This window comes from Anabrus simplex, chromosome 2 (assembly GCF_040414725.1).
Source record: "Anabrus simplex isolate iqAnaSimp1 chromosome 2, ASM4041472v1, whole genome shotgun sequence".
NCBI classification, from domain to species: Eukaryota; Metazoa; Arthropoda; class Insecta; order Orthoptera; family Tettigoniidae; genus Anabrus; species Anabrus simplex.
Window position 1 is genome coordinate 884410288 of NC_090266.1, and position 14341 is coordinate 884424628.

General features: G+C 37.6%; 1 protein-coding gene across 1 annotated transcript in view; it reads left to right on the plus strand.

Annotated features, from left to right (window-relative positions):
• LOC136863722 (zinc finger protein 236) overlaps positions 1-14341 on the plus strand; it is a 795935-nt gene that overhangs the window by 748718 nt on the left and 32876 nt on the right. The window contains exon 28 of the mRNA XM_068226059.1: positions 11580-11692. Within this exon, the coding sequence (XP_068082160.1) occupies positions 11580-11692 (113 nt within the window). The remainder of the gene's footprint in view (positions 1-11579; positions 11693-14341) is intronic.

The following is a 14341-nucleotide window of genomic DNA, read 5'->3' on the forward strand; positions in this document are numbered from 1 at the left end:
AACATTTAAAATTATAACTACATAACTAATATTATACCATATAAAATTTTAATATGTTAATGAAGTCCATTTCTCGCAGTTGACATTTTCTAATCGTGACGTATATACATATTGATATATCAAGGCTACTCCGGTGCCATGTTTGTGAGTCCTTCCGATCTTGGTTCCATGCACCAGTACTTGTACTGTTTTACTGTGATTATTTCATCTCAACGTCATGTGAAAACGGCACAGTACTTGCGGGTTCACCCGAGGTCATGTCAGAGAGAGAGAGAGGCCATAGGTTTCCCATATTGATGTTTGTCGACTGAACCGGGTATCGAAGCATGGCCCACTCGTATGAGGTGTGATTTTGACCAGATGTGTGGAGTTTGATTTATAATCGATCACTGGAACAAATGTTTTGATTAAACTATTCTCCTTGCTCTTTCATGTGAAAATCGGAGGAGGTAGTTGGAGTTAATTTTCGGAAATTGGTACATTATCGATCACTGGAACAAAGGTATGATTAAATTCTTCTCTTCGCTCTTTCATGGGAAAATCGGCTTCTGTCGTAGCATCCTCTGGGCCTAGCCAATCTGGAGATAGCTGGGGTTAATTTTCAGAAATTGATACGTTAAATTATTAAAGTTATTGTGGTCCTTTATGGCAATGAACTTTGAAAATTTAATTGGTCATGACTCCGTAATCAGAATAATTTATTTATCATTAATTGTGAACTTAGCCACATTATATCCTCACTAAATCTAAAATGGCAGTACTGCGAATTTCTGACTCACAACAGAATTTTTGTATTTGCTCTTTAGGTAGGTGGAAGTTTGTATATTCCCCTCTATTAACGCGTTTTCAACTTCACGACCAGCCGCCCCCTTATGCCTCTGGTGGTTATTCACCTCCTTTCCCGGTATCCTAGAAATATGACATGGGGTGAGTGGAGCTTGGAGTTCCTGTCTTGTTTTCTGGGTACTGCTGATTTGTCGAGTGGTCTCCTATGCTCATGGCCCGAGCTTTCAAGACATAAGCTCCTTATTTCACCATATCCTACCAAGCCTCGACATAGGTGAATGGCTTTTAATGAAATCGTATTCAGCCCAGAATTAAAACATTCCTCTGGTATATTAAATTATTTTGCGAAGCCTAGGCTGTACAAGGATCGACTAATATACGTTGAATGATGACGCACAATTATTTCTATCAGTGCACAAGTTTGTTAATAAACATTTTGGCCATCGTAGCTATCCATGATAGTGGAAAATAATCTCTAACACAAAAAACAAAGGTTACACTCAACATAATCTCTGCAAATGGGGTGATATTATCTTTCTCTAAATCTTCTAATAAATGAAATGTTACACTCATTTATCAGAATATTAATGTATTCAAATTATATAAATTTAAATTAATGAAATGCTATTCTTCATTCAAAATTACATTTAAAAACACCCTGAAGTTATCTAAATTTAATTACATTGGTGTTGATTCAGTTCGTTTCAGAATAATCATATTCGTCAATATTTATTTTTGAAATGTCAAAATAATTGTCCTTGACACACTTTGATCTTGCTTTACTGATAAGTCATAAGTATCCTTACAGTTAATTTGTCATTGATTGTACATTTGATTCTACAACTATAATGTTAATGTTAAGTTCACTAACAAAAATTAGATTTGACACCTGTTCCCTAGCACAACTAATTAAAGTAAATATTAACTCTAAAATGAAAAGAAATAGTCCTTCCAGTTCTCAGCATTTAACCCAAGCGCCAGTGCCATAGAACAAAATAGGAACCGAGGAAGTGGCTGTGCGGTTTGGGAGATAGTGGGTTCAAACCCCATTATTGGCAACCCTGAAGATGGTTTTCTGTGGTTTCCCATTTTCATACAAATACTTAGGCTGTACATTAATCAAGGCCACGGTCACTTCCTTTCCAATCCTAGCCCTTTTCTATCCCATTGTCACCACAAGACCGATCCGTGTCGATGCGACATAAAGCAGGTTGTAAGATAAAAAGGACAAAACAAACAAAATAGGATCCTAGAAACAATCACAAAAAAATTATGTACACACAAATGGCACAGTTGTAAAAATAAAATATAAAAATCCACAGCCTGTTTCCATTTTTAACCAGGTCAGGAATGCAATGACTGAAGCCCCCATTGAACGGCGAGGATTGGAACTGTGCCGGCTGCCGAAGCCTGTTGCACTTAGATTTAGGGCAATGATTAATGACTGACAGATGAAATGAAATGATATTGGAGAGTGCTGCTGGAATTAAAGATGACAGGGAAAACTGGAGTACTGGAGAAAAGCCTGTCCTCCCTCCGTTTAGTCCAGTGCAAATCTCACATGGAGTGACCGGGTTTGAACCACAAAACCCAGTGGTGAGATACTAGTGGGCTGCCGCCTAAGCCATGGAGACCATTGTAAAAATAACATATCCAAAGCAAAAATATTATGACACACTAATCAAATACTACTAAGGAAATACAAGGTAGTAGGAAAACACCAAGCAAAAATAAACACATGGAGTGGAATCTGTGATTATATAATTTACATCATCCTAACTACATCGTTGATCATTATTCAGTTCAAAATACCAATAAAGTAGCAAGCCTAAGTTACTCAGAAATAAACTTATTTTTCAGTTATCATCATCTCATCCTCATCATATATTAGCAAGTACCGACTGAACTTGTGGAATTATCACTTACTGGAACTAACACAAAAGCATCCATGATATTAAGAAGCCTAATAGCAGCATATACTGGGAGACAAATACAGGACCTTGACATTAGGCACCTTTAAACAACAAGCATCATCTGTTCATGCGAATGACATGAAGATACTCACACTCCTATCTTATAATGAGAAGACTCCATGTGTTTAACTACCTGAGGCAAAATCAATTTGCCTTGCAAATACAAACTACACAAAGTGCTTATGAGTGCAGCTAGAGGAAATACGCTATACACATCCTCTATTCCTTGCCAAATCTGAGTAATAATTCGGCTCAGCTACAGTCAGGAATTAGATTATTGAGGAAAGTAGAACATAGGGAGGAGGGGAAGGAGAAGGTGGTAGTGTTTCACATTGGTACCAACAACGTAAGGCAAGCTGATTTAAGTACCAACATAGTTGGGGATATGTGGGATCTGGTAAAGGCAGCACGGGTGAAATTTAAGGAAGTGGAGATTATCAGTGGAATACTGTGTAGGAGGCATACTGACTGGAGGGTGATTGGGGATATAAATGAGACTATAGAGTGGGTATGTGAGAAACAGGGAGTGAAATTTCTAGATCCTAAAGGGTGGGTAGGAGGTAGGGATCTGCGCTCAGATGGCCTTCACTTAAACCGCAGTGGTACGTATAAGCTAGGAAATTTGTTTGGAAGGGTAATAGGGAGGTGCATTCAGGGAAACAGGATTGTCTAGGGAGCAGTGATAAGGGTACAGAGATCTGGAAGTCGAGTAGGGATGACATAAAAACGTTAGTGTTGAACTGTAGAAGTATTGTAAAGAAAGGAATAGAATTAAGTAATTTAATAGATATATATTTACCAGATATTGTAATAGGAGTTGAATCATGGCTGAGAAATGATATAATGGATGCAGAAATTTTCTCACGGAACTGGAGTGTGTATCGTAGAGGTAGGATAGGATTGGTGGAAGGGGGACTATTCATTCTGGTGAAAGAAGAATTTGTAAGCTATGAAAAAGTTAAAGATGAGAAACATGAAATTCTAGGCTTAAGGCTCATTTCTAAAGATAATAGGCAACTTAATGTCTTTGGAGTGTACAGACAGGTAAAGGGTAGCGCTGACACCGAGAATTATTTGATGAGATAATCAGCTATGTAGGAAACGACATGGAAAGGAATATGATAGTAGCGGGGATCTGAATTTACCAAATGTCAATTGGGAAGGAAATGCGAACGACAGGAAGGATGAGCAACGAATGGCAAATAAGCTAATATGGGAAGGACAGCTGATTCAGGAAGTGATAGAACCAACCAGAGGGAAAAATATCCTGGATGTCGTGCTGGTAAAACCAGATAAGCTCTATAAAGAAACCGAAGTAATAGATGGTATTAGTGATCACGAAGCTGTTTTTGTCGTAGTTAAAAATAAATGTGATAGAAAGGAAGGTTTTAAAAGTAGGACTATTAGGCAGTACCATATGGCTGATAAAGCAGGTATGAGGCAGTTTTAAAAAAGGAATTATGATCGGTGGAAAACAGTAAATAAAATTGTAAAAAGACTCTGGGATGGGTTTAAAGCAATTGTTGAAGAATGTGAAAACAGGTTTGTACCTTTAAGGGTGGTAAGAAATGGTAAAGACTTACCCTATTATAATAGAAAAATAAAGAGACTAAGAAGGAGGTGCAGATTGGAAAGAAATAGTGTTAGAAATGGTTGTGGAAGTAAGGAGAAATTGAAGGAACTTACTAGGAAATTGAATCTAGCAAAGAAGGCAGCTAAGGGTAACATGATGGCAAGCATAATTTGCAGTCATACAAATTTTAGTGATAATGGAGGGGTATGTATAGGTATTTTAAGGCAGAAACAAGTTCCAAGAAGGACATTCCAGGAATAATTAATGAACAAGGGGAGTGTGTATGTGAGGATCTTCAAAAGGCAGAAGTATTCAGTCAGCAATATGTAAAGATTGTTGGTTACAAGGATAATGTCCAGATAGAGGAGGAGACTAATGCTAAAAAAGTATTAAAATGTACATATGATAACAATGACATTTACAATAACGTACAAAAGTTGAAAACTAGAAAAGCAGCTGGAATTGATAAGATTTCTGGGGATATACCAAAGACGGTGGGTTGGGATATAGTACCATATCTGAAGTACTTATTTGATTATTGTTTGGTTGAAGGAGTTATACCTTTTTTGCTAGGGACTTTACGTCGCACCGACACAGATAGGTCTTATGGCGACGATGGGATAGGAAAGGCCTAGGAGTTGGAAGGAAGCGGCCGTGGCCTTAATTAAGGTACAGCCCCAGCATTTGCCTGGTGTGAAAATGGGAAACCACGGAAAACCATCTTCAGGGCTGCCGATAGTGGGATTCGAACCTACTATCTCCCGGATGCAAGCTCACAGCCGCGCGCCTCTACGCGCACGGCCAACTCGCCCGGTAGGAGTTATACCAAATGAATGGCGAGTTGCTATAGTAGTCCCTGTGTATAAAGGAAAGGGTGATAGACATAAAGCTGAAAATTACAGGCCAGTAAGTTTGACATGCATTGCATATACACTTTGGTTAGGCATTCTTTCTGATTATATTAGAAATGTTTGTGAAATTAATAACTGGTTCGATAGAAGGCAATTCGGTTTTAGGAAATGTTATTCCACTGAAGCTCAACTTGTAGGATTTCAGCAAGATATAGCAGATATCTTGGATTCAGGAGGTCAAATGGACTGTATTGTGATTGACCTGTCTAAAGCATTTGATAGGGTGGATCATGGGAGACTACTGGCAAAAATGAGTGCAATTGGACTAGACAAAAGAGTGACTGAATGGGTTGCTATATTTCTAGAAAATAGATCTCAGACAACTAGAGTAGGCGATGCTTTATCTGACCCTGTAATAATTAAGTGGGGAATTCCTCAGGGCAGTATTTTTCGACCTTTATGTTTTCTTATATATATAAATGATATGAGTAAAGAAGTGGAATCAGAGGTAAGGCTTTTTGCAGATGATGTTATTCTGTATAGAGTAATAAATATGTTACAAGATTGTGAGCAACTGCAACGTGACCTCGATAATGTTGTGAGATGGACAGCAGGTAATGGTATGTTGACAAACGGGGTTAAAAGTCAGGTTGTGAGTTTCACAAATAGGAAAAGTCCTCTCAGTTTTAATTACTGTGTTGATGGGGTGAAAGTTCCTTTTGGGGATCATTGTAAGTATCTAGGTGTTAATATAAGGAAAGATATTCATTGGGGTAATCACATAAATGGGATTGTAAATAAAGGGTACAGATCTCTGCACAGGGTTATTAGGGTGTTTAGGGGTTGTAGTTGGTACCTCTACTACAATGGGTAACACAAAACAAGGCACAAACAGAGTTAAAAGGGGAAGTTATGTTCAAACTACACAATATAAAAGGTCACTACACACTCGGAACAAAACAGTAGCTAACATTACGGTGATCTCCAACAAAACATGTACGTAAATATCAGTAGGACCAGCTAGTGAACAACAAACTGGGAAGATGAAAAGGGCTGGGAACCTACCAAAGACATGGACATGGCTTAGATAGCGGATTCCGAAATAAATGGCCGTGATCCTTAGATTTTAAAAATATTATTTAAAAGACAATTTTACAAATACATTCCAAGTTACGAGCTATAAGTTCAGTGATATACATAGCTTATTTCGTAGCAGTGTAAACTCAAATTTCAAATCAACTATACATCTAGTTACCAATGCAGTAGTACAATGCAATTTACAGGTTATCCAAAAACTAGCGTACCTAAAGTGATACAGAACTATCAGAGGCAAACCCCAAGGGAAATACTATTAAACTACAATATACATATTTTAGTGAAACAAAAGGGGAATGCCTCGGAAACGAACAGGTAAGTCCAGCTGAAAAACTAAGGCGTCATAAGTAACTAATTTGGTGAATCTAGGCGAGGTTAGGGCAGACTCCTGTATGAAAAGCAAATCGGAACATTACGGAAATTTTAGCAGGAACGGAATTCAAGAGTGCTTACCCGAGGAGAGCGCCATCCCGAAAACCGGGGGACGTCAACCAGATAGGCTGCTCGCAGACAGATGGACCAAGACCGACAGAATTCAGGATACAGAATTCATTCGAACACTGCCTCGCTCACTATATATAGGAATTACTGGCCTTGGAGGCAGCCAATCAGCGTGCACGTGTTCCCTATCGCCACCTAGACTCACCAATCACAACCATACTTTCGATCGCGAACTTTGACTAACATTCTAGAATATGCATGATCGCGAAAGTCATATTTTTCCAGAATAGACAGAACACACTTTCTAGAACACATACCAACAAAGTAACGCACCCTGTACAAAAGTTATGTAACTTTCTGGATCTTTCCAGGAACTATGGACAGAATTCTACTATTTACAAATGCCTATGTTACAACATTATACAGTACAGGTTAGATCAATAAAAATAAAACATCATATCATATTTTACAAACAAAGTATGAAAAAAAAATACATTGCACTCGGATTGCATATTTCACTTGTAACAGTAGTAAGGATGTAAAGGAGTGGGCATATAATTCTCTGGTAAGACCTCAACTAGAGTATGGTTCCAGTGTATGGGACTCTCACCAGGATTACCTGATTCAAGAACTGGAAAAAATCCAAAGAAAAGCAGCTAGATTTGTTCTGGGTGATTGCCGACAAAAGAGTAGCGTTACAAAAATGTTGCAAAGTTTGGGCCGGGAAGAATTGGGAGAAAGAAGACGAGCTGCTCGACTAAGTGGTATGTTCCGAGCTGTCAGCTGAGGGATGGCGTGGAATGACATCTGTAGGCAAATTAGTTTAATAATAATAATAATAATAATAATAATAATAATAATAATAATAATAATAATAATAATATTTGCTTTACTTCCCACTAACTACTTTTTCGGTCTTCGGAGACGCCGAGTTGCCGGAATTTAGTCCCGCAGAAGTTCTTTTACGTGCCAGTAAATCTACCGACATGAGGATGACGTATTTGAGCACATTCAAATACCACCGGACTGAGCCAGGATCGAACATACCACGTTGTGGTCAGAAGGCCAGCGCCTCAACCGTCTGAGCCACTCGGCCCGGTGCAAATTAGTTTGAGTGGCATTTTGAAAACTAGAAAAGATCACAATATGAAGATAAAGTTGGAATTCAAGAGGACAAATTGGGGCAAATATTCATGTATAGGAAGGGGAGATACAGATTTGAATAACTTACCAAGGGAGATGTTCAATAAATTTCCAATTTCTTTGAAATCGTTTAAGAAAAGCCTAGGAAAACAACAGATAGGGAATCTGCCACCTGGGCGACTGCCCTAAATGGAGATCAGTATTGATTGATTGATTGATTGATTGATTGATTGATTGATTGATTGATTGATTGATTGATTGATGAAGCACTTAACTTGACAGGAGGATCAATTCACATGACAGTACATTTTATACATGTACCAAACACATGGTAGCATATCAAATCAAATAACCACTCTGAACATAAATTAAGGCACTAAATACATAATCACGCACAACTTTAGGTTTATTATTAAACACTGATTATTAGTCCCCATACAGCCTTTTCATGTCGATGCTATAAAATTTCACATTTAAAATGACGTCCTAACCAATATATCACATAAATATTGTGATTCAAGATGGTCACAAGATTCACCTTCTCATGAATAGTTGCAAAATAGTCACAGGTGCATATTTATCGACAAATTTTAACCAAGGGAAATGTTGTTGTTGTTATTATTATTATTATTATTATTATTATTATTATTATTATTATTATTATAATTATTATTATTATTATTATTATTGTTATTGTGTCTCAAATTCCTACTACATGTGGGGAAAATATGAAGGCTTAGCTACCTTCATCACCCAAATACTACACAATTCAAGATTATTGCTTGAAATCAATTATATTATAGGACCATAACAAATCTACCCAAGGAAAGTTGAGATAATTAAATTATCCTTTCGTAATCATGACAGGTGACATTACATTAGTCTACAGTTTTCTAGAAGAATAGGTGTTAAATTATTACTATCACCAAAACTAAATTTATATAATTAAGTTGACTTAACTTTCTTCTCCTATATGACAGGATCTCATTGTGGGTTGGACAACTGCATGTTGTACGACCAATATGCTGTGGTTAAATTCCCTTGCTGAATCCATGCTGACTTCTTTTATTAAGCAGTTGTTAATAACCATGTTTTTCAGAATCCTAAGGTCCTAATTATTTTCCAGGCTCTTTCAAATTACACACTAAAATGTTCCTTGTTGGGCCAAACAGTCATTAAATAATTATTCATGGCTGACAAAATACGCTTATAAAATTTAAATAAATATCTTTAGTTCACTCAATAATTAATCACATCTAGTATTTAATTACAATCACATGTTGTGTACATAATATTAAGGCACTGTCCTATATGAATAAATACATGTTGTTGACATGCAGGACGAAACTTAGCCTCTTGATATGCCTTCTTACTTGTGATGTTATAATACTCCACAAAAGCAGCTAGCCAAATGTTATCTCGATAGTCACTCGTCGCCAAGGCCACCGGATGACATTTTAAAAGAACTCTGCCTCCCAAACCAAACCTGCAGACTGAGCTGGCAAACAGCAGCCAGACCTGTGAGGCAGCAGCTTTCTGATGAGTGTATATGGCATTTCCTCCATTAAAGCTTCAACATCCTCCTAAAGGAGAACCTCTTCTACACTGAGCGTTGGTTCTCCCGTAAGGCAGGTCCACACTTGTTGTGAATCTCTGTCATACTGCGTTGCATATCAGTGTGGACAGTACCCTATGTCATCATTCTGTGGCAAAACGTTGATACTGTGATGTGCAACGGCTTGTTCGCTCACTTGCATCGCACCGTTGCTACTCTGTTCCACACAAATAACAGCTGGAGTCCACAGTCACCAGCAGAGAGTGCTGTTCGTATTTTTGACTCAATGTTTATATTCACAATGGAGGTGAGTAAGGATGACATAATATAGAAGCCCCAAAACACAGAATATTTTAATAAAATGAAAAACAAGACTGGTGGGAGGAGGTAAGAAACGAGCTGAACAAATCAGTTGAGGACTGTAAAAGAAAAATGGAATACTTGTTCGCTTCACTAAGGAGAGAGAGAGAGAGAATGAAGATCAAGAAACCTACCAGTACGAGAATGGGAAGAGGTGAGTACTTCATAATGAAATGTTAATTAAATTGCAAATCATGCTTTTATTATTAATTATTTTCATATCATATAATTCAGTTGGTGGGATTGTACTACTATTTTTCCCATTGCATGGATTAAATACGAGTTCTCGGATATGTATACACGTGGATGATACGGTGGAGGAAAATTTGTGTGTTACATCGTATCATATCATTGAATGATACAGAAAGGATATACGTTACTGATATTCTCAATAAATTTGGAACCAAGCAAGTAACCATACAGTGAGGGTCGCACAGGTGTGAGCTTGCATTCGGGAGACAGTGGTTTCGAACCCCACTGTCAGCAGCCCTGAAGATACTTTTTGTTGGTTTCCCATTTTCACAATAGGTAAATGCTGGGGCTGTACCGTAATTAAGGCCATGGCCGCTTCCTTCTCTCTCCTAGCCCTTTCCTATCCCATCATCGCCATAAGACCTGTCTGTGTCAGTGTAACGTAAAACAAATTGAAAAAAGGTCTGGACCAAACTTTAGATTGTTAGGTTTGGTATTAGCCGCGCAACCCTCAGTCAGACCATAAAGGTAGTACAGTCTGCTGTCACATACGGTAGCAGGACATTCCTGACCTGACGTACATTGGTACCAGTGGTGGCGTGTGGATAAAACAGCTGGGTGTTCACTGCTTTGAAAAATAATATGTTCAAAATTATGGTTACTTGACTGCATAGATGTAATATAGTGACATTGCTTGATTAGCAATGGGACTTTCCTTTAAAGACACACAGCTTCAGCTTGAGGAAGTTACCAAAATCATGAGAAGCTGATCAAGTTTTGTCTGATGTTGAACACGCTGTTGGTGTAGCAGTAACAACTTCAAGAGCGTGTTAAGCAAACTAGTGTTACTTATGTCTTGATATATTTAGCTGTTTACTTCCTTATTACACATGTTACAAATTAAAAGTTTACATTAATTGCATAAATTTAGGCTACATACAACTACTGATGCTATGCAAATTGTAGTTACCAAAATATTATATTTCATTGTGGTTAATTACATCAAAACTGCAAAACTATGAAATTAAAATCCTCTTAAAACCTATTGCATACAGCAAATTTTAACCACTTACGTTGAGACAGTGCTTCGGCTAATTTTAGGACTTCCCAATGTAGCTCATATCTATCGCTGGTTCACTCACCAACGATACCTGGGCTGTGTTGTCCTTGCTTCTCATAGCCCTCGCCATGCGCACCCTCCTTACCTTCCACAGCCAAATGCCCTCAGTCCAGAAATTGAATCTCTTCGCTGGTTCCAGAGAGCAGTGCTAATTAAAGGAATAGGCCCTTGGTGAACCATTTTACTAAGAGGTATCTATTTTAGTAGGTTCATTGAACCACTGAACGTATAGAACATGCAGCACCTGATTGAATCGATCTCTATTCTATAAAGCAATCAACGGGCCTATTGTAGGTACTAAAAATAACTTTTTTTTTGTCTTCAACTTCAGCTGTAAACTTGTGGCATTTTATGATTTCAGTCTCATTCCTGTTCCCACATACTTTTTCCTTCAGGAAATATGGAGCATAATGTTTGTGATACTATGTATGGTAATGTGACAACTGGAATTTAATACTGTGATGTTAATTATTGCATATATCTTTCCTAGGCACATTCCAAAATGCACTCCATGGAGAAGGACTTTGTATGTGATGTTTGTAACTACAGATTTGCTACCAGTGGCTCTCTTAGCCGGCATAAAATTATCCATAATGGCAAAAGGTAAGTTCTATTTAAGTTTAAGATCTGGTAAGGCATAAGAATCATTTTGATGTGATTCTCATTTCTTATAAATCTCCTGCTATGTTGCTTTTTTTTAATATATCCATAAAGACATAGACACTGTAATTCACGTGTTGATTCATCAGTACTTACTGGTTCTCTTTTTACAATATGAAATAATCCTTTTGCAGTATCTAGTAGTAACATACTTTGTTTCTTGCATTTTAAAATAGTGTAGATGCTTTCAAGATATATACAGTATATATATTTAAAACTGTTAAGTTCTTCAGTCTGCCGGAACTAAATTTGAGTAATTTATAAACTAGCTTAAAAAGAAAACATATGGTAACAGTATTATACTTAAAAAAGAAACAACTTAATTAAAATAGAATGACATGTTTCGTTCTTTTTACTTGTTTCTTGATGATTGCATAGATGTAAAATAGTGACCTTGCTTGATTAGCAATGTGACTTTCCTTTTAAGGCTCATGACAGCGGCTCCAGGAAGTTACTGGAACAATGAGAAGCTGATCCAGTTTTGTCTGGTATTGAAGACAATGCTGGCGTAGCAATAACAACTTCTGGAAAGTCTTAGGCAGACTTGTGTTACTTATGTCTTGATGTATTTAGCTGTTTACTTTTCATACAGCATGTGTTATTAATTAAAAGTTTCCATTAACTTAGGTAAATTGAACTTAAATATAAATGTGAAGTATGGCTTCCTTCTTAGCCAGCCCCGCGGTGTAGGGGTAGCATACCTAAATCTGAGGGCTGGTTCAAGGTCCACTCAGCCTATGTGATTATGATTGAGGAGCTATTTGACGGTAAGATGGCGGCCCCGGTCTAGAGAGCCTAGAATATCGGCCATGAGGATTCGTTGTGCCACGATACCTCATAATCTCTGGGCTTTTGGGCTGAGCAGCGATCACTTGGTAGGCCTTTTGGGGCTGTTGCACCATGGGGTTTGGTTTTGGTTTGGCTTCCTTCTTAACATAAACTTAGGCTACGTACACCTAGTTGTTTCTTTTGCAAGTATAATACTGTTACCATGGGCCTGTTTCATAAAGCCACAAGTCTACAAGTTACAAGTAATTTTTCATACAAGTTGTTGGAAAAAATTAATTCCTGTTTCATTGAAGCACTTGTAGGTAAAAGTGTATTTATGCAAGCTACATGACTTGTCAATAAGTCAAAATTCATGTTGTGTTTCATAAAGATACTTGTAAAGTACAAGAACTGGTAGAAAATACTATTTTTCGTACAAGTTGTTTTAGACATGTAAGGTTGGATACAAGTCTGTGTAATTTGCTGTTAAATACTCAATAATCAATTAGTTTTCAAGCTTTGTGTGGAAATGGATAGTGATGAAGATATAATAGGGGATGGACAAAGACGTAAAGGAACTTTCAGAAGTAGGATTAACGTGGTTTTCACAAGCTTTTATAAATACAATGAAAGATTTAGAATGAGTTCATTAAAACTGGAGTCATTCCTATAAGATGTAGGTAATCAACTTCAACATGCAACTAACAGGAACTGTGCTCTATCCCCAAAATAACAGTTACTTTATAGCATTACACTGGTTATGAAATGGAGGGCAGTATCATGCAATAGGTGATATGCATGGTGTATCAAAATCTAGAGTGTGCAGTTGTGAATGCAGTGAATATTTGTCCAGTTTCAGACAGTTGTTAACTGGCCAGAGGAAACTGGCCGCATAGTTCGAAGGTTCCATGCTATTGTTCATATGCCTCAAGTATGTGGATTTTTTGATGGAACGCTAATAAACATTGATGCCCGTACGGTAGGGCATGAGAACGACTTTATTGATAGGCATGGGAACAATTCTATAAATTGCATGGTAGTGTGTGGACCAAATCTTAAGTTTTACTATGCAAGTGCTAACTGGCCTGAAAGTGAGCATGATGCACGCGTAGTAAGAAACAGCACTCTTTCTCAACACTTTGATGCTGGTTGGCATCCATTTTGAAGTGCTATTCTTCTTGGTGATTCAGGGTACCCACTGAAAGAATGGCTCATTACACCTGTCTTGGATAATATAAATGACCCTGCCGTTGTGTGTTGTAATAAAGCTCATAAGTCAACAACACGTATAATTGAAGTTGCTATTGGAATCTTAAAAGAGAAATTTCCATGTCTCAGTTATCTTAGAGTTAATCCTACTTTTGCAGGTAAGATTTTTATTTGTTGTATTACACTTTGTTATTATTATTATTATTTATTGATACGGCCACCTGTGGGCCACCTTTACACAGTCTTCCTTCTATCAGGCAGATACCCTTCTCTTTACACTCTCACCAAAGATTCTTGAGTCTTTGACTTCTTGCTCGTTCTTCCACCGAGATGTTCCGCGGCTTCGCATGTTGCTCTTCAGACGCATCCCTCATTCCCTCAACCTTCTTCCTAAATGGTGTCCTTTCTTTTATATCCTCCTCCTTGATACCTATTTCTGCCAAGTCATTGTGCACCTTTGTAAGCCATCCCAGTTGTTTTTTCCACTTTTCGTGCAGAAGAAGTATCCTGTTGGCCAATCTCTCAGGGTTCATTTTTTTGATATGCCCATAAAACATCGGTCTCCTTTTCCTCATCGCAGTCGTGATTCTTTCTACTGTCTTGTAGAGCTCCGAA